This window comes from Haliotis rubra, unplaced genomic scaffold (assembly GCF_003918875.1).
Source record: "Haliotis rubra isolate DU_JTF1 unplaced genomic scaffold, ASM391887v1 Scf59, whole genome shotgun sequence".
Taxonomy (NCBI): domain Eukaryota; kingdom Metazoa; phylum Mollusca; class Gastropoda; order Lepetellida; family Haliotidae; genus Haliotis; species Haliotis rubra.
This window is the reverse complement of record NW_025767290.1, coordinates 168180-195994: the sequence shown is the minus strand read 5'-3', so window position 1 is coordinate 195994 and position 27815 is coordinate 168180. Positions and strand designations below refer to the sequence as shown.

Sequence of the window (27815 nt, the reverse complement as noted above, 5' to 3'; positions counted from 1 at the left end):
AGTTGTATGGATAACTTGTTCACGACACGTGCTGTGGACGACATCTTTCGGAACGGTGTAAATATCGAGTTATCTATTAGTCGGACAGCGATATCAAACCATGCTGCGGATAACGATTACAAGCCATCGAAGTGCTGAGATTTAACCCAAATAGTAATACATTTCAACATAAGATAAAGATCCCACTCACGTTAATATCGAGAAAAACAACAACAAAAAAACAAAACTCACGAAAACATCAACAAATAAAAAAAACATACGCACAAACACACGAAAAAAAACCAAGACATAAACAATTCCGATTTCTATGAAACATTCTCATTTTTTGAAAGGTCTACTAGGCGAGGTTGGCCTTTTTCCTAACCTTATTCTTTCTCTAATATATTTCCATACACGTAACCTGCAGGCCCACATCGTACTGTCGCTATTAAGAACGGCATGAGGTCGTGTCATATAACAGATTTTAATAATCATAACACAAGTTTCAATGAAAGCTGGAGATCTCGACTCGACAGTGTATGTCTAATTACTGCATCTGTAACACCGTATCAGTTTATTCGGCACGACCGTGTGCTGTATCTCAATGGCTGTTATCTCGTATGTATGTCTCGTCCGCCATCACGTAGACAACGGCAGTCAGCATGCAGCTACTTCAGGTACACTTGTGTTCATATTATTTTCTTTTAAACATGAATTGCTATTATCACACGTAGACGTTTTGGTAAGTGTTGTGTATGCCTTTATTTAAATCCGTTATGCCAATCTCGCTATTCATGAATCCACGTGATAGAAGATATGCAGGGGCAGTTGTCTTGAATGTATCGCTTGTGGTGGTGTTGACATGAGATATCCATGGCAGAGATCAGATCCGGATCAGTAGTTTTTCTCGTCCGCCTGTCACCCCCTACTTGTCCGTCACCATTCTACCCTAATGTCTGTCATCCTTTCACTTGTCCGTCACCATTCTACCCTAATGTCTGTCATCCTTTCACTTGTTCGTCACCATTCTACCCTAATGTCTGTCATCCTGTCACTTGGCCGTCACTATTCTACCCTAATGTCTGTCATCCTTTAACTTGTCCGTCACCATTCTACCCTAATGTCTGTCATCCTTTCATTTGTCCGCCACCATTCTACCCTAATGTCTGTCACCCTGTCACTTGTCTGTCACCATTCTACCCTAATGTCTGTCACCCTTTAACTTAGCCGTCACCATTCTTCCCTAATGTCTGTCATCCTTTAACTTGTCCGTCACCATTCTACCCTTATGTCTATCATCCTTTCATCCTTTTCACCCTTGTCTGTCATCCTGTCCTGTCCGTTACCTTGTCCACCATACCTGTCTTGTCCGTCAATGTCTGTCATCCTGTCACGTGTCCGTCACCATCCTACCCTAATGTCTGTCATCCTTTCATTTGTCCGTCACCATTCTACCCTAATGTCTGTCATCCTGTCACTTGTCCGTCATCATTCTACCCTAATGCCTGTCATCCTTTCACATTTCCGTCACCATTCTACCCCAATGTCTGTCATCCTTTCACTTGTCCGTCACCATTCTACCCTAATATCTGGCATCCTTTCATTTGTCTGTCATCATTCTACCCGAATGCCTGTCACCGCCCGTCTTGTCTGTCATCATTCTACCCTAATGTCTGTCATCCTTTCACTTGTCCGTCACCATTCTACCCTAATCTGTCATCCTTTCACTTGTCTGTCATCATTCTACCCGAATGCCTGTCACCGCCCGGCTTGTCTGTCATCATTCTACCCGAATGCCTGTCACCCCTTACAACTCCCCCCTCCTCTTACAGATACACGTTTGCCCAAACGCGACACTAGAAAACCCATTCACACACGCATATAACGAACAAACTCATGTTACGAACTGTATGATTTCTTCAACATGCGTATGACGAACTACTGTTATACCGAGCTATAATCAGTCGTCCCTTTGAGTTCTGTATAACCGCGTATATTACTCTACAAACATGTAACATCAACTATTTCAGATACTGACCTATGCATGTGTAGTGACAGACTTCTGGGTGGTACTACGGGGTACTCCACTACAAACATGTAACATCAACTATTTCAGATACTGACCTATGCATGTGTAGTGACAGACTTCTGGGTGGTACTACGGGGTACTCCACTACAAACATGTAACATCAACTATTTCAGATACTGACCTATGCATGTGTAGTGACAGACTTCTGGGTGGTACTACGGGGTACTCCACTACAAACATGTAACATCAACTATTTCAGATACTGACCTATGCATGTGTAGTGACAGACTTCTGGGTGGTACTACGGGGTATTCCACTACAAACATGTAACATCAACTATTTCATATACTGACCTATGCATGTGTAGTGACAGACTTCTGGGTGGTACTACTGGGTGGTACTACGGGGTACTCCACTACAAACATGTAACATCAACTATTTCAGATGTTGACCTATGCATGTGTAGTAACAGACTTCTGGGTGGTACTACTGGTTGGTTCTACTAAACATGGTAGATGTTTCAGATTGACCTATGCATGTCCACTACAAACATGTAACATCAACTATTTCAGATACTGACCTATGCATGTGTAGTAACAGACTTCTGGGTGGTACTACTGGGTGGTACTGGGTGTACTACAGACACAACTCTAAAAACATGTATCATTATGTATTTCATGTGTATGACATACTTCTGGGTGGTACTACGGGGTACTACAGCAACTCTACAAGATAGAACGTAAGATTCTAATATTAATGTAATGACATACTTCTGGGTGGTACTACGGGATACTACTACACAACTCTTAGCGCTAAAGAGCTTCGAACATCTATGAACTATTTCAGATTCTGGCCTATGCATGTGTAATGACATACTTCTGGGTGGTACTACGGGGTACTACAGACACAACTCTACAAACATGTATCATTATGAACTATTTCAGATTCTGGCCTATGCATGTGTAATGACATACTTCTGGGTGGTACTACATTATGAACTATTTCAGGGTACTACAGACACAACTCTACAAACATGTATCATTATGAACTATTTCAGATTCTGGCCTATGCATGTGTAATGACATACTTCTGGGTGGTACTACGGGGTACTACAGACACAACTCTACAAACATGTATCATTATGAACTATTTCAGATTCTGGCCTATGCATGTGTAATGACATACTTCTGGGTGGTACTACGGGGTACTACAGACACAACTCTACAAACATGTATCATTATGAACTATTTCAGATTCTGGCCTATGCATGTGTAATGACATACTTCTGGGTGGTACTACGGGGTACTACAGACACAACTCTACAAACATGTACCATTATGAACTATTTCAGATTCTGGCCTTTGCGTGTGTAGTGTTGTATGGTGCTCAGGTCCAAGGGCTAGAATTCCCGACTCCCATGTGTTCAACAGATCCCAAATCAACTGTCAGCCCAGGAGGTGAGTGTCTGTCTCAGGTGTATACTCAGTACATACCACACTGTATACAAGCATTGGAGTATTATCATTCTAGCTTGGCTCGAAAGGCAGACGCAGTTTTAAATGATGACTGAAAAAAAGCCCACAGAGTGTGTAACTTGTAACACTGCTTTAGGTGGGCTGTGGGGTAGCCTTGTAGTTAAAGCGACCATGCCTTGGACCCACGTTTGATTCCCCTCATGGGTACAATGTGTGAAGACCTCCACAATGATGTTACTGGAATATTGCGCAAAACCTGCCTAGACCCCAACTCACCCATCAAAGCTGCCTAGACCCCAACTCACCCATCAAAGCTGCCCATTCCCCAACTCACCCATCAAAGCTGCCTAGTCCCCAACTCACCCATCAAAGCTGCCTAGTCCCCAACTCACCCATCAAAGCTGCCTGGACCCCAACTCACCTATTCGCTTTACCTTGGAATGATGCCAGCAATCTGACTTAAACATAAATACATTTCTTGAAATATTTGCATGTGAAATACACATTGCACCTGTATGCCAGTCATTCCCCTACTTGTCTGTCTGTAATCATTCTACCCGTCATCATTTATGTCTTCGTATGCCAGTCAGGGGCGGATACAGCCTTTTGAGAAAAAGGGGTGGGTGCACAGTTCATTTTCAGCCGTTTTCAGCGTCGTTTAATAAACTTTTAGGACAAAATGGGAGTGGGCCTTCATCCCACAAACTCCCCACCCCCACCGGATCCGCCTATGCCTGTCATCACCCTCTTGTCCGTTGGTCATCGGTTTACCCTGTGTCTCTCACACACTTACTCCTCTGTCTGTCATCATATCCTTGTATGTCTGTCATCCCCACCTGGACTTTCATCATTCATTTGCCAACAGTATCTATTAGAGATTACGTTAAAATAATCAAGTGAAAGTCACATTATATCCAGCCCGGTATGCATTGTCTAACGTTAACCATGTACGTTATTTTCTGCTTAGGTTCACTGTTAGCAAATATTACACTTTGGAGAAGTACTAAGGAAATCAGAGTTCTCTCCCTTGCGTAGATTGCCCCACCGTCAGCAACAGAAGCTGTCGAGTCAAGGTAGCAACCTGTTTTAGTGTTGGAAGCCAGTTCGTGGTGTCTCCAGCCGTGATATTGTTGGAAGAATGCTGTATTATCTTGATTCGTACAGAGCAGGGCCCAGATTTTCGAAGCTCTCTTAGCGCTGAAGAGATTCGTAAGTGCCACACATTAACATTAACTTACGACTATCTTAGCGCTAAGAGAGCTTCGAAAATCTTGGCCCAGATCACGTGATGCCACAGATCTGTTGTGTTGTAACACTGTATCACGTCATTTTGGTACAGATCCCAGACTTCCTATTCTGCCCTCGGAGTTCGAAGTCCACGTGGAAGGTACAATCATTGACCAGTCGATGACGGTGACGGCCGACGAGTATGTATCGGTGATCATTGGAGCATCGTCCCTGCAGGTGACGCAGGGTGGGAATAGCGAAACTGTTATTCTCAACACCAACACAAACGAAAGTTATCACATTTTTGGTGAGTAGTCTGCCCTTAGAGAATGTTATTCCATGTACACATGGATAAAGTCTGGCCTTTAAACTAAACTAAAAACACAAATTCCGGCTAACTTACCCTGCCAATTTTCCGAGCACAGGAAGCTGAACACATCAACCCCAATTCCGCACCAAATGTCACCTACTGGAAAAGATATGTACACGCATTACGCATAAGTCATGGTGATGAAAATGACAGCACTAAATACTTACAATTGTGGTCAGTTTTAATACTTTACTGGATGGATGTGCTTTTGAAAAAAACAACCCATAAGAATCTTACGCTATTTCATCCAATCACAGCTGTCCCATGTCTCTACTTCTTCAGATGTTTACATACGCTACTCGCTCAGGGAGCATGTGATTCTGATTTAGTGTAGTGGAACCTAGAGGAAAACGTCTTAGACTCTCGTTGTATGGCAGTGTTATTTATTGTGTAAGAAGGTTCTGGAAAGTACCACGGGGTACTGCAACAGGGCACAGGGTCTTTCTATCACATTCTGATCCAGGGAGTTGATAAATCTTCTATGGTCTTTTTCTTTGGTATACAAGGGGAGCTAACTCTTGACCCCCACCTCACACTACATCTCAAGTTAAAAGACGGGCAGCATTGGTATGGAGGTTATTCGTACCAGCTTGACAGTGTAGTGAATATGACCATCTCTATCTTTGTTGCTATTTCCCTGAGGACTGACTGACTGAGTTTGGCTTTACGCCGCTTTTAGCAATATTCCAGCAACATCACGGCGGGGGACACCAGAAATGGGCTTCACACGTTGTACCCATGTGGGGATTCTAACCCGGGTCTTCGGCGTGACGAGCAAACGCTTTAACCCACCGCCCCATTTCCCTGAGGAACATTTCCCCCTAACCTTTGGACTTCATGACTGTGCATCCCTCTCCCCTTCTCCAAAAGCCTTGATCTGCCTAAGACTGACTGACTGACTGAGTCTGGTTTTTACGCCGCCTTTAGCAATATTCCAGCAACATGACGGCGGGAATCCGCCTAATTACAAGACGGGTTATGTGTGTGTTATGCACTACACCAAAGTTGCGCATTCGCATCACCATATTGACACTGAGAACCGTTTCGTTAGTCTTGTATCTGAAATAACAGTTGTTTTTCAATACCACAGATTCAGAGTGTACCGTGTATAACAGGTCGACCGACGTTGTGGACGTGTTGAACGGGGGTTCGTCAGGCATGTCGTCAATGCCACATACATACTCCACAGCGTCTGTGCTCAAGTTCGCCCAGAAGTATGGCGAGGTTTGTTTCTTATGTTGTTGAAGAACAAGAACCAGTGCCCTTATTCTCGAAACGTTCGTAGCCCTAAGAATTCTTAACTTTGATCGTAGCCAGTGTGTTAAGAATGGGCTTAAGAAGTTCGTAGGGCTACGAACGTTTGGAGAATAGCTAGCCAGGTCCTCTAAACGATTAGCTTCTGACCAAGAGATAACCTAGGTAACCTTATCACAGAAGCAATACAGCGTGAGTAGCGTCGCATGCTTTTGTCAAATATTTAATATATAAATATTAAATATTGTTCTTGGTATAACCTATTTGGTATTATGATATTATTAATGTAAAGAGAATCTTATAACGAACAAAACAAAAAACAAGCCAGGCTTCAGTTTATGATATTAACATACGTTTATGTCACTCCTTATCCTCTGACCTGTGAAGGTCCGGGTTAGAATCAACCTTCAGTAACCTATGCTTGTCGTAAGAGGCGACTTACGGGATCGGGTGGTCAGGCTCGCTGACTTGGGCATGTCATCGGTTCCCAATTAAGCAGATCGATGCGCATGCTGTTGATCACTGGAGTGTCTGGTCCAGACTCGATTATTTACAGACCGCCGCCATATAGCTGGAATATTGCGCTGAGTGCGGCGTAAAACTAATCTCACTCACTCACTCCTTATCCTCTGACATTTCAAACACATGACATGATTATCCTTGTGTTATCATTGATCAGGTAATTGTTTAGTGTATTGTGCCACTTAAGCCCGTGAAAACATATTTGGCAGGCAATTGAGATTGGTGGTTTCTGGCGTTGACATTTTGAATTTCTATAAACGAGGACTGATTATAAAGAAGGATGGTTGTGTTGGCCGTCAAGTACCCGAAACAATTACTGGCATCAGTTTACATTTCAATAAGCCGATTAACGTTTTCCCATCATTTCCACATTTAACAAATGTGTTTCTAAAATGAATAGGAAAACTATTTATTAATTTCATCTTACACTAACTGTTGAGTTGCCTCCCTTTGTATTGCTGGAATCCGTTAAACTCAAATCGTTGATATACCATTATAACCAGGTTTTCAGATCAGTGCACATTATCAAGAAAGCGTCACATTGAGCATTCCCATCACATAAGCTGACACTCTGACCCATAAAACACTGTTGAACTCCCATGTTTCCAGGTATATAAAGGCCAGAAAACCGTTCGGGGCATTTCGTGTGATCACTGGCAGTCGTGCATGTACTGGGGGTTTCTCGGCGTCAACTTCACTCTCGACTACTACTTCTCTGGTAAAACACACGCAACACCCGTAACACACGCACGTACGCACGCACGCACGTACGTACATACCTGTATTTAGCTAACGATTAAGGATATATCAATTCATTCGCCGAATGAAATACTTTTCGAGAGTGCAACACAGCTTTTCAGTGCAAAAAAAAATAAGCAACACACAGGGAAGCCCCATTATCATTACAGGATATTTACGTAGCGCACATATCCACACAACTAGTACATGCTCAAGGCGCTGGAGTGTTCCCTTCATCAACGGATGTCTTTTTTTCTGGCATTGTTTATTTAAAAAAAAATATTTTTAACCAACGCAACTCCCTGGGGAGTATTCAACTCATGCAGCCTGTTAGGCGCAGCGAGTTATCACATAGCCTCATCCTCTCAGGGTACCTATTTGCAGCTGGGTGAACTGGGACACATAGTCACAGTATTTTGTCCAGTGACACTGAACATTACTATACCCGCAACTAGGTGTCTGCACGTGTTCGGGTGTGTACCATCTGGTCACCTACCATCGGATGAGTGGGTTCATTTAAGTGCACAGGGTTGTGTACTGCACAGGGTTGTGACAATACTAAGAGCCTGCAAGCAATGTTAGCTCCAAGGTTTATACACAAGACTTCGATCCCGGTCACGGGTTCGATCACGGCACCTTTCGATTACTAGACCAGCGCCTTCGACAGCTCGCCTTCCTTGCCCCCAACATTGGGATGTTCAGTATATATGATTAACAGTTCGATACATGGAGGTCTATTTTGGCCAAGGCGAAGTGGGCGAATATCGAGGATGTTAGGCAACTGTCTCGGCTCAAAGGTTACACCTGGTATATAGAAGATCCTTATGACTTGTTCCAGTTTCCAACTGGACAACAGCAGACGGTTCTCCTCGAATCCCGGTCAGGGCTGAAATCATCGGCTACCAGAATTTGCTGGGCCCCGGACCCGATTCGAGCTTTCATCATATATATGACTATACTGGCTTCAAGAGCTATCTCACTGACATAACAGTTTTTCAGGTTAGTTGTTTGGAATAGGAAGAGAGTGAGTATCTTTTTTCGCCGCTTTTAGCAGTATTCCAGCATCATCACGGCGGGCTACACCAGCAATGGGCTTCACATATTTTACTCATATGGGGAATATACGTATACGGCGTGACGAACGAAGGCTTTGGCCACACGTCTACCCCACCGCCCTTGTTTGGTAAAAGAAACTGGAGGGAAACTATCGTCATCACTGGTTGATTATCTTGAGGGTTCCAGCGGTGATATATCCCTGTTTCTATCAAAGACAAAAACACGACTCTATGTCAAGAATATCTGCTCCCTTTTACCAGCGTCAACTATATTCATGAACACCTGTGCCTTTTACCAACACCAACTTTATTCATGAACATCTGTGCCTTTACCAACACCAACTTTATTCATGAACACCTGTGCCTTTACCAACACCAACTTTATTCATGAACATCTGTGCCTTTTACCAACACCAACTTTATTCATGAACATCTGTGCCTTTACCAACACCAACTTTATTCATGAACATCTGTGCCTTTACCAACACCAACTTTATTCATGAACACCTGTGCCTTTACCAACACCAACTTTATTCATGAACATCTGTGCCTTTACCAACACCAACTTTATTCATGAACACCTGTGCCTCTTACCAAAGTCAGCTTCACTCATGAACAAATGCTTCGTCTACCAAAATAAGAATGATTAAGAGGGGTGAAGTTGGCGCCCCATTTAACTCATGAACACATGTGCCTTTTACCAACGACAACTTCATTCTTGAACACCTTTGTTTCCAACGCGCACGTCACTCCTGAACTTTCTTCATCACGTTTGTTCAAAAGAGTTGTCCTTCTTTTATCACGCCTATGAAACAAATGCTCATGATACATTTAATTACTTTTACACATCCAGTTATCTGCCAATATATACTGAGGTTTTACCAACTGTACCTCGTAATGTTTAGACGCCAGTAGGTGTGGCCTGTGAAGGCCGCCGTCAGACACGCCGCATGCCGCAGCTGAGGCAAAGGTACCGGTACAGACAGGAGGTGACACATCTCAGCGAACAGATGGTTTACCAAGAAGACGTGAGTTGGTTTTGATTTGTTCGTTGTTTAACGCCGCACCCAGCAATGTCCCAGCATTTTTTAAAATTCTTTTTGCGGCGGTCTATCAACATATCCATATCCTTCACATATCCATGTTGGGAATCAAACCCGGGTCTTCAGCTTGACGAGCAAACGCTTTAACCACTAGGCTACCCCACCGCCCCTGGTCATCATGAAAATAAATCAACTTTCTGGTCGAGTTTCCAGAAACAAACTATGTACAATTCCGCAAATCAAAGTCAATTTGTAAAACGTCGAGGACGGAGATGTCTCAGTTTCGATTATCTGCCTATTACTTGCCTATTATCTGCCTATTACTTGCCTATTATCTGCCTATTACTTGCCTATTATCTGCCTATTACTTGCCTATTATCTGCCTATTATTTAACTATTATTAACAGATTATTTGGGCAAAGGGCAAAAACAGCGGGCAGGCTTAATGAAGAGTTCAATGGAAATCACCTAGTGTTCGTGAACTTCTGAAAGGAAAAAAAAGCGAGGCTTGTGTCTAAAAACATCTTGAAATTTTGAAAGCAGATAACAGAAATCAGTCACGCTGTTTCTTGAATTGTTATGATTAGTGATTTTACCTTTCCTCACACATAAATGCCGTTTTCTGATTGGCTGAACGTTCTTCTATTATTTTCAATGTACCCAGCTTACAAGCTCGTAACATTTTCGATGTTACCCGCTGGGAATGCCGAACTGTGGGATTCATTTGGTACTTCCTGTTTAGTAATTCTCTATCTCGAATAATTGAGTCACGCGTGATGTACGGAAATTACCAATGTTTTGCGAATGCAGATCGATGGAAGGGAGATAACTCTAAATGTATTTTTTGTGCCTGTCGTTGTCGGTAATGGCTAATTGCCTAACTCTGGAACTAATTATTATGATCCTACACCCGTGCTTCAAAAAGTTCAGAATTAAACATTGAGGTGTTCAGTAAGTTAAATACGTTACTCACTGGTCCCTCGGGGGCCATGGGTTGAGGTACCCTCTAAGTTTGTTCGGAGGCAGGGAATATAAACAGACATGGAGGGTACATCGACCCATGTCCTCTTCGTGACCAGTAAACAACTCATAATGTATATATATCTCCAGTGAAAAAAAATACTCTATTTCAGTCCGTTGCCGATGATATTGACTGTTTTAACATAATTAAGACTGCTCTGCAGAAATCATAATGACGAACCGGATTGTGTGTGATAGGTGTGGTATGACTACAACCTCCAACTCGTCCGCTGGGACCACCGCCCCACACACAAAGACAACCACTACAACACCCTGGACGCTATCACCGAGATTCACGACTTCAACACAGGTCTAGTCATGCCCCAGAGACCTCTCTCTCTCTGTGTGTGTGTGCGTGCGTGCGTGCGTGCGTGTGTGAGGAACGGAGCGTTGACGGGAAAAGCGAGCGACTGGGCTAAATGAACAGGCTAATGGCTCCAAGGATTGAACTGACTGTGAAACATGGCTTACGGTTTAAACATATATGAAGGACTGCATATATTAATATTGCTTGTAGAAAAATGCAGTGCATTTGTTTTTTATATAAAACAACCATACAATCACTCTGTTGACCAAGTGAGATGTATAATTTCAGCAGAATTATTTTCTTTCTCCAGTCAGTACGTTTCCATGCTGAGGTATTTTATGTGAATTTTATTAAAATTTTCAGATTGTTTGTCTATAACAACGCTATAACAACTATAACAATGTTGACGCTTATATTTCAGGTGTGGCTTATGTTATTTACAAAGACTTCCCTCGCTGCAACATCTTTCCCATACAGAACAATACCTGGGATGCAACTAGAAATGCGTCAACGTCATCACTGAGACTGAAGCAGCCAGAGGAAATGTTCAGCCTGGATTCATCGTATGCTTATTCAGGACAGGTAAGTTCTGTCCAGGACGGTTAAGCTCTGTTCAGCACAGGTACGCTCTGTTCAGGACAGGTAAGTTCTGTTCAGGACAGGTGTGTTCTGTCCAGGACAGGTAAGCTCTGTGCAGGACAGGTAAGTTCTGTTCAGGACAGGTCCGTTCTGTTCAGCACAGGTACGCTCTGTTCAGCACTGGTACGCTCTGTTCAGGACATGTAAGCTCTGTTCAGCACAGGTAAGTTCTGTCCAGGACAGGTAAGCTCTGTTCAGCACAGGTACGCTCTGTTCAGGACAGGTAAGCTCTGTCCAGCACATATATGCTCTGTTCAGGACAGGTAAGCTCTGCTCAGGACAAGTAAGCTCTGTTCAGAACAGGTAAGTCTTGCGTTAAACAGCTCCATCCATCGTTTATGTCGATTCCTTAAGTCCTTTCCTTCAAACTTGCACCCCAATACACGAATTATCATTTCGTTGTGTAGAGCTATGTCCTTCAGACATGCCAGAAATATTTGACCATGGGTTTTAAAACAGATTTGCGATTACATTTCAAGGTTTAACAACACCATACAGGTGCCCGAGGGTTTACTTCAAGCTGTTAATGCCTAATAAATATGAGATTTCCACCTAGAACTGTTCTGTCCTAGAGAAGTGACACCCTGGAATATTGTTCAAAGGGGAATTAAAGCAGACTATTTCACTCGCTTAAACAAGCCCTATAATGCCATGCTTCACTTCATCTCCCAACTTACGCTTTTATTCTCCTCGTGCCCCCCTCTTCTTCTTCCCACTCGCTCTTTCTTTCGCTCTGTTCAAACAGCACCCGCGTACGAGTATGAGCCTGAAGGGCGGAAGGTTGAAGGTTCGATGCTCTGGTCGCGTCGTGGCATGAGACGTTCCACAATGGTTATGCCCTGTTATCTGACTTGGGGCTTGGCATTAGGTGTATTAATCAAAGACAGTGGACTTTATCTTACCTTCATGTAAAATACCTTAATTTCATTGGTCAATGACGCTTTAACAATATAAGTTGTATGCTTCTCCCGAGGGTAATACGGTCTGATGTTTGCATCTTTGTAGCAGTGTTACCCGAGCAGGTAGCTGAAAAGCTGTATTGCTTACAATCGTATGACGTCATAATATGACGTATGCAATGCACGGAGTTCGAAAACCGTTCGATTAGCTGTTTTTCAGTTCACTATGTACACATTTATTTCACTGACTTTAGCTTCTTTATTTATGGTGAGGTGAAATTGGGTTTAACGTCGTGCTTGAGAATATTTCGCTCATATGACGACGTGCATACGTGTGTATGTGTATGTGCGGCTGTTTGTACTAGCCCAGACTGAAGCTGGTTTTTATAGTGCTAGCCCACTGAGATACCATGCCGCAGTGAAGCATGAATACCCCACTCAGGCACATTATACTCCGAGCCGACCAGTCCTTGTTGTACCCATTAATGCCGAGCGCCAGGCAGGGACCAACAAGTACCATATTTTAACGTCTTTTGGTATGACGCGGTCGGGGATCGAACCCGCGACCTTCCGCTCTCCGGGCGGACGCTCTAACCACTACACCACGGAGGCGGTCACTTCTTTATTTAAACTATTTATACATTGAATCGTTTGCACACTCAACTTAAACAATATTAACTATTTTTATAGCAGTTCTAAGCTTGTGAGAATATGTTTCACTTAATTTTAAAATCCAGTCGAGGGGCAGACGCCATTTTGTTTACATTTCATGTAGTCGGTAGCGAGCTTATCGATTTTCAAAATAAAATAAAATGATATTTTGTACATTTGACATGGCGGTAAGATAAATACCTTGTAAACATCTCCTTTGGGTTATACGGTCGTGTCAGTGTCACCCGAGCCGATAGGCGAGGGATGATGACACTGCTAGAAAAAGGCGTACATCAGACCGTATTACCCGAGGGAGAAGTTTCCAACGTATTTATCTTACCGCCATGTCAAATGTACAAAATATCATTAAACTGCGTCATAGTATCTCAGTGGACCAGCACTGAAATAGGGCATTATCATTTCTGTCATAACCTTTATATTGATGTCTCCACCTGACAGCTGGTCCTGGCTTTTTTTGCTACTGTCCTGGTTATGTTTACTAACAACGGGATCATATTGGTATGGACAAACATGTGTAAGCCACTGAGCGAACGTTCATACACATTCAAGCTTCACGTGGGTGTTATTGTCTGTCGATGCCATCGAGAACATTCGTGAACTTCTAAACTCTATACGTAAAGAGCAATCTGCTGCATGTCAGCCGGCTACTATGACGTCAGGTCACGTGATAAGAACTCTGCTCATTAATTCTCGGTAGTTTCCGGAGCGAGTAGTTTTTTAACGGTTTTGTTTTGCTATTAATATTGACTTTTGAAAAAATATTTCGTCTTCACGTTGCTAATTTTGATATGCCTTAAAAGTGATTCAATTATAATATTTTACTGTATGTCTCCTTTAAGTGTCTGCCATATTTTCCAACCCAGAGTATTGCCGATGTGACGTTAAATATTAACTCACTCACTCACTCCAACCCAGAGAGAGTTATAGCTATGGTTAACTTTGACTTCAATGGTATTATCTATTATGAAGATATATGGATTAGTCTTTCTCTCCTTCCCAGCGAACAGTCCGTGGAATGGCCTGTGATGTGTACTCAGCGGTTCGGGCGGACTATGAGAGTCTCCGTGGTCTTAATGTCACATTTGAGATCTATTTCATTAGCGTAAGTTTACAAACATTTCACAACGGATTTACAGAAGATACGGAAACAATATGCCAGCGAAAGGTCGTCATATGTTAGTCTTTCACAACATTTTACATTTTAACATGTCCAATGTTTTTCTTTAAGTACTTGCTTCAATCATATAATTCTTCGTTACGGGTGAAACATACCGGAAGAACCTTCTTTTACAAAATCCTGATTCTATATCTGTGACATCTGCAGCATGACTGGCATAGTGCTAACGACATCGGCACCGAACCCGACAGCACGGACACGCCTGTCAGACAACACATAACAGAACCAACAGTAAGTTTATTTTTTTGTCATCTGCGTTGTGTGATCTAGTGAGACAACGCATTTTATCTTATGAAGACTTGCCGCTTGTCTTACAACTCACTATGACCAGGCGCGTAGCAAACCATGTTTTTCTTGTAAGCCCGCTAGGTTGCAAAGCTTTATATACTCACACTTTGCTAAGGATAAAAAACTTTAGTAACCATCAAGATGGTTTTCATGGCACCAATCAACGATTTTGCAAAACATGGAACGAGTCATTGACAAGTACACAACACCTGTAAATGGCAGGTATGGGATCCACAAGATGCAGTGACATACTGAAACCTAGGATCCATGCTTACAATAAGCTTAGATATTTAAACCAAATTTGACCCCACATCATAGTTTTCTGTTGAATCCATGATTTGATCCTTAGCAAAGTGTTAATAGTATATTTAGATAGTATTCAGTGCTTGCCCAACCATTTTATCAACAATCATGTGTAAGCCTGGGCTCTTTTTAATAATGGTAGCTACACCCCTGATGACTGTTGCTGTCGCCTAAAAACCAGTTTATAGATTTGTTGAAATAATCCTCAAAAGGCATGAACTGTCATGAGTTTGTTTGTCAATGTTGACAAAGTGCCATTATCTGTTCCACATATATGCTTTTTCTGTGAATTCTCTCGAAGCGACGGAGAGACATTGACTCAATTCTGGGTGGGCGTTATGAACGTCATATGCGACGTCTTCTCAAATCAACCTGTGAAGATCCGAGTTAAAATTGGTCATCAGCAACCCATGCTTGTCGTAAGAGGCGATTAACGGGATCGGGTGGTCAGGCTTGCTGACTTGGTTGACAAATGTCATCGTATCTCAATTGCGTAGACCGATGCTCAGGCTGTTAATCACTGTAATGACTCGGTTATTTACAGACCGCCGTCATATAGCGGGAATATTGCTGAGTGCGGTGTTAATCAACACATAAACAAACACATCATGCTGGAACTAGTCCTTCGTCATGTTAAGGATAGTCTTATACCTTTCATCAACACATGATTGTCACACTGAGGGAAATAGGTTTGTCCTGCACTAATACCCAAGGTGGACTACTGCTTGCCACCCATCCCCTCGACATGACGTATTCCATCGGGATTGGAATCTACCCAACTGGGATACGGTTGTGTGCAGCAAACAAGTCAGCGGGCCGGCCAAACGATCCGGGATATTATGACAAGTATTGCTGCGGGGGATCAGTTCTAAACCATGTCTGCATGAGGTTCTTATGACATGCATGAATGGCTAGAGATCATTTCTAAACCATGTCTGCATGAGGTTCTTATGACAAGCATGAGTCGCTGGAGACCAGTTCTAAACCATGTCTGCATGAGGCTCTTATGACAAGCATGATCCGACACGGATCTCCGCGGTGTTCAGCCGATACTTACTCTTGTACGTCGTGAAGTGGTTTAAGCATCTGCTCGTAACGCAGATCGAGTTTCTGTTCTCCATATGAATACTTATGTGCTGAGTCCATGTGTGGCGATGACTGTGAAACGTGTTGGCTACGTCCTGGTTATTCGAGTGAAATATTTAGTTTTTTCGAAAGAAGCTCACGTTTGTCATAACAATAACCTATGATGGAAGGAAGTATGTCTTCCTATGATTCAAGGATAGTTTTACGTGTTGATAAGTTCAAACAATAAGTTCACCGGAATTCAGTGAGACACCAAGCAACAACAACAAAGGAAATGTTAACAATTCGATTCTAAACTTAAGTGCATAAACCTCTACACTTCAACACTGAGGAAGTACAATAGAAGTGCAAAGTAGAGGGCCAGTGCAAATTCAATGCCAATATAATATATAAGCAGTGATCATGATGATACAGACAGAGATGAAATACAGCTCGCTACAGATGCGGTGAAACTTCCAAAATTGGCAAAAGATGAGAGTGATCTTCACAGAACTGCTGGTCTTTCTGTGATATGAGATACTGTCTGCTTGGTTGGTTTGTTGTTTAACACCGCACTTAGGAATATTCCCGCCATATGGCGGCGGTCTGTAAATAATCGAGCCTGGACCAGACAATCAACATCATGAGCATCTACACAACTGAGATACGATGACATGTATCAACCAAGTCAGCGAGCCTGACCATCCCATCCCTTTAGTTGCGACAAGCATGGGTTACCGAAGACCAATACTAGCCCGGATCTTCACGGCCTGATAGATGTGTTATTCACTGGGCTCGCGCCAGCAATCTATACATAAATGTGTAACCGGAACTTTCTATAATATCCTGGTCAGACTGTGCTGGAAATTCCCGGGCGGCTCTCGTACCTTCCAGATCTCTGAGTCTAAATATAGCACACCACTGATCCTGCAGTCACCAGGAACAATTGACTGCACTGTTCTACAATGAATAACACTGCCAGTGATATATTACACTATGTCAGAAAGCATTGTATGTTTCTTTACTTTACAGACTGGTTATGAAGTCATCTACGACTATTACGACTTCGACCAAACACATCCAAATGTCATCAACGCCTTCGACATCACGTCATGCTACAGAGACAACCAAGATATAAACTTTCAGATAACGTTCCCAGGTAGTACATTATGTTCAAAATAGTTAGACATTAAAAACAAAATCCGTGAAGTAAATGAAAACACCCCTTGGGCTTCCCAGGTAGAATTGGTAACATAAGCTGTTGTAAAGGCACTGGAATGTATCGGATGGTAAGGCACTGTGTTGGCACCGGACAGTGCTCATAATATCAATCACTTGTTTGTCTGGCCCGGATTCGATAAGGTACTAGTCGATACGTTACATGATAGGTAGAATATATTTGAGTGTTGCTTTAAAGAACCAATCAACCATGGGGTACGAAGATCTTACGTTGTTTAGTACTACCGATTCATATCTTTTCGAATGGTCTCATGGTTGTCAACTGACAGTAAGGAACCGATAATGCTTTCAGGAATAATAAATTTCCGATCTAATCATCCCCAAATTAGCCAACTATTACGACTGTCAACATCTGTGACAGACAAGCTTGGTTGTACACTTGGTCCGGTCTAGTAACGTCATATTTGGCGGTCGCTCAATTTTGAACCAGAACTGGTCCTTGAATATACGCTTGTCACCGGAAATCTCACTTATCGCAAGTTGGCGCGTGCAAAGCGAGCCGGGAACCAGCTTAGTAACGGAAGTATCAATTGAAGCGACGAAACTATTTCAACTATCATACAAAACCTCAACCCCCATTAATGCGTGAGTAGGCGTAGAGGTACCATCTGTTTATAAACTGTATATTGTATTCCTCTGTATACATTCCTCAAACCGGATATCCATTAGTCCAGAAACCTCGCCTTTATTTGTCAAAGTGTCCAGTCTTTGTTCCAAAATCCGGACATCCGTTAATCTGGAAACATCGTTTTCTGTGCACCTTCAGTTGTCAAAGTGATACTTTATTAAACATCAGTTAATCCGGAAGGCTCACTTTCTGGTGACCTTCTTTTCGCAATTAATGTATCCATACCTTATTCCCAAATCCAGACCTGTTAATCCGGTTGAGGTGTCTGAAGATTATACATACATGGTTTACATAGTGTTATTGTGTCTGAACCGGAATTAAAGATACAGGTGCGAATCACGTCACTGTAACTGAAGCTATAACAATTGTTAGCTTTATTTGCAATTTCAGGTAATACAAGTTCTATTTTGCCCGCCCAAGAAAACGTCGTGCATGACGTGGCAAGGATGGACATTGCCGGTGCAGCCCGAGTGACCCCTCTACGTATTCAGGATCTGGAAGTTCACTGGGATGAGAACAATACGTACATCATTGGGACATTGCTGTATCAGGCCCCTCTCACCGGTGAGACGAGTGAGGTGATTGAACCCCCCGCTTTGAACAATATGCAGGTTATACGGCGGTTTTGTCTGAACATGTGAGGAAATTCCAAAATGGACCAGTTTGTAGAGTTACCATTTTGGAAACCCATGAATAGGGTAATTACACCTAGAGACACTTGTATGCACACCCAGCGAATCCTTCACTGGCAAGGGAGGCCACTCTACACAGGGGATCTGTACCAACGTTGCCTGGAATAATGAATAATGTGTTACGAAAACAATGCTTATTTGTTCCGTGGCTGAATCATCTTGAACTGCCACAGTGATCAGCGAAACCACCCTTACACTGCAGCATGTATTACCAACCCTATGTATATATTTGTGTACGATTCCATTCCAAGACCAATCATCATTGTTCAGTGCCATCCCAGACGCCGTGTGAGGTTTCATGGTCACTCTTAAAACCCCCATCATCATATTTCATTCCATCAGTGTGACATTTTAGGCGCGCTGAATTCTAGCAATCTTAAATTTTGCTGTCTACTTCCACTTAGCATGGGTAAATTTTGTTGTTGTTTTGTTAGGTGGCGCTGACCACGAGGTGAGCATTGGTCAGGCTTACACGGCTCTGGATACTGCGGTGACAAGCGGTCAACTGGTTCTTGGTGTTCCCCAAGGAAATACGGTATGGGCTTTGTTGGACTGTGGACCTCAGGTGTTTGGATGGTTACATCGGTGGAAGACTAATTGATGTGTGTTTATGAAGGAACAGGTTTTGTGTGAATTGATATTGGTGCAGGTTGAATCAGTATTGCAGTTTGATCTGGACACTTGTTGGTGGACTTCCAAAGTGATGACGTTATTGACGCACATGATGTTGGCGAAACCCCAGAGCCCGGGTATTTTGTTTACAAAGCTACCACCATGATCATGTGGTGAGTGAGTGAGTTTAGTTTTGGGCCGCTTTTAGCAATATTCCAGCAATATCACGGCGGGGGAACCAGAAATGGGCTTCACACATTGTATCCATGTGGGGGATCGAACCCGAGTCTTCGTCATGACGAGCGAACGTTTTAACCACTAGGCTACCCCCATCGCACCCTGATCATGCGGATCTAGTTTTAGAAACCACGACCAAAGGGTTCTCGTGCCCGTTGGCAGCATATGGACACGGGTCAGTCAAGGTCTCCAGTTAAATCAGTATGAATGATTCATACCGTTGTGGCTGATCCTTGCATACCTACCTTCAATTCTGCTTGCTATAATTCATAAAATCGAAGGGTACGTAGCCTCGCTGGGTTTGAGGAACCCCATGATTGCAGCTTCCAATCCCGGATTCTCCGAAACTTTGCATCTAGGTTTATCAGCAGGCTGTAACACTGTTTGTCTTGGACAATTGTCCGACTTGTCGGCAACATATGACCAGCTAAACAGACTCTGTCCGTGAGGACTGCAGGCCTACGCAGATTGTTACTCGTTCATCTGCCTTTAAAAGCAGGCAGGAAAGACAGAACAGAAGAGAGAGGTGACAGACAGCGGGAAGAGCGCGGACAGACCAGAAGAAAGGCCAGCCTGGGACAGGAAGCGACAAACTGACCAGCCAATCCAGCCCATCTATTGCCCAAGTGTCAGCCTCGCACTTCTCCGCTTTCCCCTTGAGCAAGCTGTGTGCAAACCTGCCTTCCCCTGCAAGTTGCACTGCCAGACCTAAGACAACCATTCTTGGTACGTCACTACGCCTCCAGTTGTTTCAAGAGCCCCGGAGGTGTTACAAGCCGCATCATGTGTTTGACTTGTTGTAACTTCAAAGACATGTATCACTTCCCCCTGACAGGCTGTGATCTCACTCACTCACTCACTCACTCAATTCAGAATTCCACCTCCTGTTTCAGAGCACTGTTCTTAACGCAACGAGCATCACAACAGACATCTGGAGGCAACAGACATCAGCAGTGCAGTATTCATCCAAATGTTAGTCTCAAACCATGCAAATAAATCATTATTGTTCAAACTAAAGCATTGCATAACTAAAACATTACAAAATAAATATGAAAACATAATTGTGAGAACAATTAAAAAAACAAATTTCAATTCCAGATATTTACAATAAGCCAAAAAGAGCAATATTATAATGACTAAACGTATGTTTGAAGAAGCTGTACAGTGTAATATAACTATTACATTCTGGATTCCGGGCGAAAGATTTCGCAAAACGGACCGTTCTGTAATCTAACAATTTGTACACCTTAAATGTACGATATATTTGTATGAAGAAACCCGTTCTTATTTACAGTATCAGTCTTGCATCATTTCACGTTTTCTGCAAATCGTGCATTTCCCAGAGGGGATGGTAATATGGTCCTAACCGGACTGTCACTAGAAGACTGCGCTGGTCAGTGTCTAGCTGCCTTGGTCTTCTCGTGCCGGACATTTCAGTACCAACCAAGTAGTGGCAAGTGTTCCCTCACCTCTGACCTCCCTGACACAAGTCATACAGCAAGCCACGTGGAGGCGTCGCATGTCTACACACGTGAGTCTCTTGGTCCAATTGCCTTCTTTACAGGACATGCTGACCCTGTCTGCGAACACCTGGCATTTTCATTGCTTGCCAGTGGTCCATTCATATACTTTCAAATTTTCTTTCCCCTTTACACTACATGGAATCAGTTTCTGAGGATAGCCCAGTTTTGGTATTTGAAGATCCCGGTTAGAGTTTATCTTCAGCAACCCATACTGCTTGTCGTAAGAGGCCACTAACGGGATCGGGTGGACAGGCTCGCTGACTTGGTAGACACATGTCATCGTATCCCAGTTGTATAGACCGATGCACGTGAAGTTGATCACTGGATTGTCTTGTGCAGACTCGAATATTTTGAGATCGCCGCCATATAACTGGAATATTGCTGTAGCTTTAAACAAAGACAAACAAACGAAGTTTTGAAATGAAAGTTTGGATTGTCCAGTTAAATCTACCAATGTAGATCTACACCAGTGTGTATCTGTATCAGCGTGTATCACTACCAGTGTATGTACCTGTACCAGTATATGTACCTGTACCAATGTGTATTTTTCCATAGTGTGTACTTACAAACGCTTCACGATTTAACATTCAGATGACTGGTACAAAGCATTGTCAATACACGTTTCAGGCGATTATACACTGGGGTTTGGAGTGCTCTATTCCACGTACATCGGGAGCAAGTCCTTCTCAGAGACACACCCCAGCATTCCCACGGTCAACTCGTGTGCACAGCTTTGTATAGATGCGTCGACGTCAAAACCATGTACATCTTTTAATTACGCCCAGAAATACGGCACGTGTGTCCTTGAGTCACATGACCTGAACGACGTGTCCCCCTCTGATGGTGTTTCAAGCACTATCTGGAACCACTACTCACGTACGTTCGAGTCCTTGCTGCCACGAATTCCACTGCCGTTGTCTTACTATCATTGATCCTAAAATCCGACTCATATACACAAGGGGACATATTTAAGGCAACCCTGTCATTTCAGACATTAAAATAAAAAAAATCAAATTGGTGTACGATATAATGTTACAACACGTGGATTACAAACTTAGTCAATGAATACACAATGATACTTTAGAAAGTGGTCAAATGTAGTGCATGCTATATTTGGGATTGCACTTTCTCAGTAAAGTACAGATTCTATAGTACTTTTGTTGGGTTTAATCTCATCCGGGATTCGAACCCATACACTCAGAGTCAGACACTTAATCGCCAGCACACAAAGTCAGCCGTCTAACCCACTCAGCCAACGTGCTTCCTGAAAATTATCATTTGAGGTTCCCATAAATACTGTTACAGTCACACACACGCACGCTCTGATAGTATTTGCGTATTGCTCATAGCGGCATAAACAGCCACCCACATACACTTGTATGATACATTTGTTTCATTGACAAATATGTTGTTTTTTCTTTTATATATTCAGGTGACTACAGCTCAGACTTCAAGGAAAGCAAGGGGTATACCATATCGCAAAAAGCTAAACTGACTATTCAGCAAAGTTCGGTAACTGACTGCGCAATGTTGTGCGTAGCAGAAACGGATTTCTCGTGTGACAGCTTCATATTTTGCACGGATCTCACGTGCAGACTCCAAACAGAGTCTCTTTTTGACGTGGATCACGTGTCAGCTATCCCGTTTGATGGGTGCAGTATTTACAACCGTCAGTATAAATTGTTTGGTTCCCACGTTTAACGATGTAACCAATAATTGATAATTCGTCTGGTCCAGACTATATTGTTTACACACCGCCGTGGATTGGCTGCGTCCGTTTTTCACCAATATTTGATAGCAAAAGTATTTGAAAGGTACCACATACTTGCATTGTATCGATGCTGTGAAATTTCAGTGATAACACTGGGGTGTACCTTGGTACCTTTTTATTCTGGTTCTGTGCATGCCATGATGGTTTCGTACCAATTACATATAAAAGCGAAACGGGGATTCGCACCTGGAATATACATTACAAATTTAGGACAAATAGCGAAACGAAATAATATTAATATATTACAATACCCACGTAACACAGAGTTAGTGAGCCGTGAAATACAGTTAGTTTTGTTTGGCTTCACTGGACAGAGAGAAGTGGGTTTCATCGTCATGTCACATACAAGTGCCAAATCTACATACTGTTGACGTCGAATTCATTTTATTCATTGTTTACGAAATAACGATCATCCCGAGAGAAGGTGTCAATTATCGCCATTCCACTTGTCTCGAACAAGTGCAATTATTTTTACTTTACCAAACCGCTTCGAGTTGTCTAGATTTTTGCTGCACTGTAATCTGTGGTTAGAACGAAAACCAAGGGGCCACTGAATTTAGTTCGTTATGACCACAGTTCGTCCAAACTAAAACATACAACACGATTCCGGCACCAAAAAAACAGTTCGTTACACGTGTTAGTTCATTATGAACGTGTTTGATACAGACGTAGTTTACCGTACTAATCAATAAAGCATGTTATAATGATTTGAAACCTCTGATGCGTCTAGGTAGATTTCGTAGACGTCGTATTAGAAGCACTGATAAATATTATGTATAAAAAATATCAGTTCAAGTCGGACAATTCACTCCATCTAGTTTTTTTCAGGTATGCATTACCCGAATGGGCGTCTCTACCTTCCACATGATCTCACGGCGAACACCTGTCTTCAGAGTAGGTAAAATTCTATTTCAGACGCACGTTAATCATATTACTAATTCATGCATAACTTCGGGCGTAAAATTACAATGATAAAGTACGTATACTTACGTTATGAAAGTAATAAGTGAGTTGGTGAGTTTAGATTTACGCCGCTTTTAGTAATATTCCAGGAATATCACGGCGGGGGACAGCAGAAATGGGCTTTACTCATTGACCTGGGTTCGTTATACCAGTGTCAGGTGACATTGTTCGTATTGCTAGTGGTTAATTACATCTCTGGGGCGTGGTGGGCGTGGTGGGTGAGCAGGCTAAGGCGCCAGGCTAGTAATCCAACCAGGTTGGAGGTGCCGGGATCGAGCCCACCTGTGACCGGGTGTAACAACCATGGAGTCATCTTTGAGTGCAGACTCTTTCAGTGTTGTCACAACCCCTAGTGTACAGTACACAACCCTGTGCACTTAAAAGAACCCACGAATCCGTTGGTACATGACCAGATGGTGGCCACATGAATACGTGCAAACACCTAATGCGGGTACAGCAACGTGCAGTGAACTTGGACAATGTACTGCAACTACGTGTCCCAGTCCACCCAGCTGTGAATGGGTATCTCGTAAGGATGGGAAAGCCACATTAACTCGGTGCGCCTAGTGGCTGCAAGAGTTGTATGCTGCCCCAGGGAGTTGAGATTGACAATACGAAGTGCCGTTGAGACATCCAATGTTCGAGGGAAAAACAAAGTGCCCGTGAGCAGCCTAGCTGGAACTCGGCGCTATATAAATAGATTATAATGATCATATTAGTTATTTCTGTCATTGCTTTATCATGTCAATTTGCTGTATCAATAGCTCAGTAGTTCATTATATCACTACTTTGGTATGAAAAGCAACATCACCGAAGAGTATTTGCAATTCTCACTAACAACATCATTGTCTCAAAAAGCTACCAGCCCCAGTACAACTCAAGCAATAACAGATGGGCCAGCGAATGTAACTGCACACACAGAAGCTCCCTCATCATCAGCGACACCGACAACCACGACTGGATCGACAACAGCTACATCCACATCAACTACTATCAAGGTGCAGAAACCTACTCCTTGTGCTTGTGTCTGCAACAGCCCCACAACGTCAGCTGCATCCACATCAGCTACTGTCAAGGCGGAGAAAACTACTCCATGTGCTTGTGAAGGCAAAAGCTCTACGTTGTTAGCTGCATCACCCTCCTCCACAAGAACGTTTACAGGTGAGTCAGTTCTTCTCTATAACACCTGAATGTTCATCATGTTACAATATAATAAAAAAATACCCTAATGCGATACATCACTACTGCAACAGCTTACTCTCATGTCTTCATTACAAAAGCAAACAAATTTAATGTATAATAAATCTTTTCCCCTATTACGTGTAATCAACACTGACAATATTAAAACAATATTATATAATTATAGACTGGTGATGAGGTCAATACCTGGTTTTATGGACCCGCGAAAAGCAATATTGACCGAGGACGAAGCTTTTCGCGGGTCCATAAAAACTGGTATTGACCGAATTCGCCAGTCTATAATTGTTTTATTTTTTAATTACCGAAAAAAAGCTTCTAAAATCCAAAACATGTCCATTTAGTCAAGAAAAGTAATTTTATTTTCACTACAAATCAATAACGTTATGTCAACAATACTGTGACATGTAAACAATAGAATGACGTCATAGCTTGACGTGAATGTCGTCATACCTTGACGTCATAGTAACAGAGGTCAATATGACTTTTGGTCGGACCTTGGTTGGAGTCAATATGCTTTTCTGACGACAGTCACGTGACCGCCTCTAGACCAATCAGGTACCCGGAAAAATATGCCTGCATAATAATTATAAATATGTATAATATCGGTTTCCATTCGTTGCTTGTTTCTTCATCAGCGCGTTGCTTTGGACTGCTTTACTCCCTTTTCGCACTAAATTGTACCACAATATCGCCACGGAAAACGAGCTCAGTTATCTCCCCTACAGAGTTCCTGTACACTGTTGGAGCACCGTGCAACAATATTCAGGGTCTCCTTTTAATTTCTAAATGTAATTACAAAACTTTACAAGAACTATAATTGAATAACTAACAACATAATGGTAATTTGTAAAACACATACACCAGGACGGAATTGTCACAGACAACGGTAGACACAATTTGAAATGCACGTTTCTCCATAGATTTTTTACAGAACCATGACACATTCGTTGAATAATTCAGTATTGATCAGCTGGCATGATGATAAGATAACATCATTAAATATTTGCACGAAATTAACACAACATTATAGAAAGGTGTGATCAATATTATTACATTGCTTTGAACGTTCAAATATCGCTGATGATTATGATGATCATGATTCATTGCACTGGAGTATCATATAGTAGGATTATAGGTTTACCTTATGACAGTTAATATACAGTGTTATATATCTCATCAAAATGCATTTATTTTAGGAGGACACAAAACATCACCGTCGTCGTCGGCGACGCAGTGTGGGGAAACGTCACCGTCAAAATCTTCGCCAGCAACAGGTATCTTGTAATCGCAATATCAGAAATGAATAAGTACCTAGCCAATTATTTGGGCTCTTTCTCTGGCAATAAGTGATAGATCTCTGACAGTGGGATGCATTTGGACAGGATGAAGCAATGTTCGATGGCATGGAATAACGATAGAACTGAAAGAGTGCAAGATGAAGCAGTGATAGATCTCAGGGAAGGTAACACAGTTAGGCAAGATGAAGCAGCGATAGAGTTCTGGGAAGGTTACGTCGTTCAGCGAGATGAAGCAGTGATAGAGTTCCTGGAATGTAAAACGTAGTTAGGCAAGATGAAGCAGTGACAGATCTCAGGGAAGGTTACGTTGTTAGGGTAGATGAAGCAGTGATAGATCTCAGGGAAAGTAACATCGTTATGCTAGATAAAGCAGTGAGAGAGCTCAGGGAAGGTAACGTCGTAAGGCGAGATGAAGTCCGTTATGGAGATCTGCACCTTGGGTGGTGGATGAGCAAGCACTTGTCGTTTTGTAGATCTGCTCACAGGGTCCCATTGACAGAGCTCTTTGCGTTGTTCAGCGTCGACAGTTTGGTGGCAATTATGTTATGGTATGGGACACAATCACATCTCATGGTCAGACAGATCTTGCCATGTGCCAATGTAATCTGACAGGTCTGCGATACAGGGATGAGATCACTGAGCCTCATGTGCAGCCGTTCATTCAAGTACAGAGACTTCTCGCTTTAGCAAGATAATGCCTGTCCACATGTCGCTCGTCTTGTGACAGATTTCCTGAAACAGCAGGACATCCCGGTAGTCCCCTGGTCAGCTATTTCTCCGATTACGTCAAGCCCAGAATCAGCCCTGGACATTAGCTGAATTGGGACAAGCGTTCAACTTTGTTCAGAAACAGAACAACATTCCCCAAGCTTACTTCAATAGCTTAGTGTCGTCTATGCATCGTCTCTGTCAAACCTGCAATGGTGGACACGCACGTCAATGGTGGACACACACGACAATGGTAGACACGCACGTCAATGGTGGACACGCACGTCATTGGTGGACACGCACGTCAATGGTGGACACGCACGTCAATGGTGGACACTCACAACAATGGTGGACACGCACGTCAACGGTGGACACACGCACGTCAATGGTGGACACACACGTCAATGGTGGACACACACGTCAATGGTGGACACGCACGTCAATGGTGGACACACACGATGCTGAATTTGAAAATGACTTTTGACACCACATCTCTTCAAGGGCGTGTCACGGTGCCTGGAGTCTAATCATACAGCATATGATATTACCCTGTCGACGGTTAAGCAGGAAAACACTAGAAATCATGATTTTATCTTTTTACATTAACAAAATGGCATAACATAAAACAATTTACAGTTACTTTATTCCAGTAGTGTATACTTGTCCACTCTGTTATTGCACCCCACAATATAAAATAATTATCGTGTTTTTTTCCACTTTCCAAGGTACACTTGTTGGAGTAGCAATCGCAATGTTGGTTCTGGGCGGCATCCTCGGTGGCGTCATAGTTTTCTTCATTCAACGACGTCGCGGGGGTGATATAAAGTACGACAAATATATAACCAACCCAGCGTACACTCATTAAACTGCGTTAGAGTAACA

At 42.7% G+C, this 27815-nt stretch overlaps 1 protein-coding gene across 3 annotated transcripts; it reads left to right on the top strand.

The window, feature by feature from the left end:
- Positions 1-509: 509 nt before the first annotated feature.
- LOC124255033 lies at positions 510-27815 on the top strand. 3 transcript variants are annotated; one of them, XM_046688869.1, is made up of 22 exons: positions 510-656; positions 3360-3465; positions 4823-5017; positions 6171-6304; positions 7466-7574; positions 8433-8593; positions 9555-9677; positions 10911-11022; positions 11441-11601; positions 14230-14331; positions 14554-14637; positions 17095-17221; positions 18320-18493; positions 19056-19156; positions 20364-20442; positions 20765-21001; positions 21621-21869; positions 22426-22662; positions 23593-23658; positions 24586-24888; positions 26124-26201; positions 27659-27815. In XM_046688869.1, exons 1-22 carry the CDS (start codon positions 642-644, stop codon positions 27796-27798), a joined length of 3093 nt encoding a protein of 1030 aa, XP_046544825.1. In that variant the 5' UTR covers positions 510-641; the 3' UTR covers positions 27799-27815. The 3 variants fall into 3 exon arrangements, 2 of the variants coding, with proteins under 2 accessions (XP_046544825.1, XP_046544824.1); XM_046688868.1 differs by lacking the exon at positions 510-656 and having other exon boundaries at positions 3296-3465; XR_006892609.1 differs by lacking the exons at positions 510-656; positions 27659-27815 and having other exon boundaries at positions 3296-3465; positions 23593-23662.

Coding starts and splice junctions, on each gene's coding strand:
- LOC124255033 (XM_046688868.1), top strand. CDS start 3,336: ATGTACCATTATGAACTATTTCAGATTCTGGCCTTTGCGTGTGTAGTG. Junction 5,018..6,170: donor CGAAAGTTATCACATTTTTG/GTGAGTAGTCTG, acceptor TCAATACCACAG/ATTCAGAGTGTACCGTGTAT. Junction 24,889..26,123: donor CTCCACAAGAACGTTTACAG/GTGAGTCAGTTC, acceptor CATTTATTTTAG/GAGGACACAAAACATCACCG.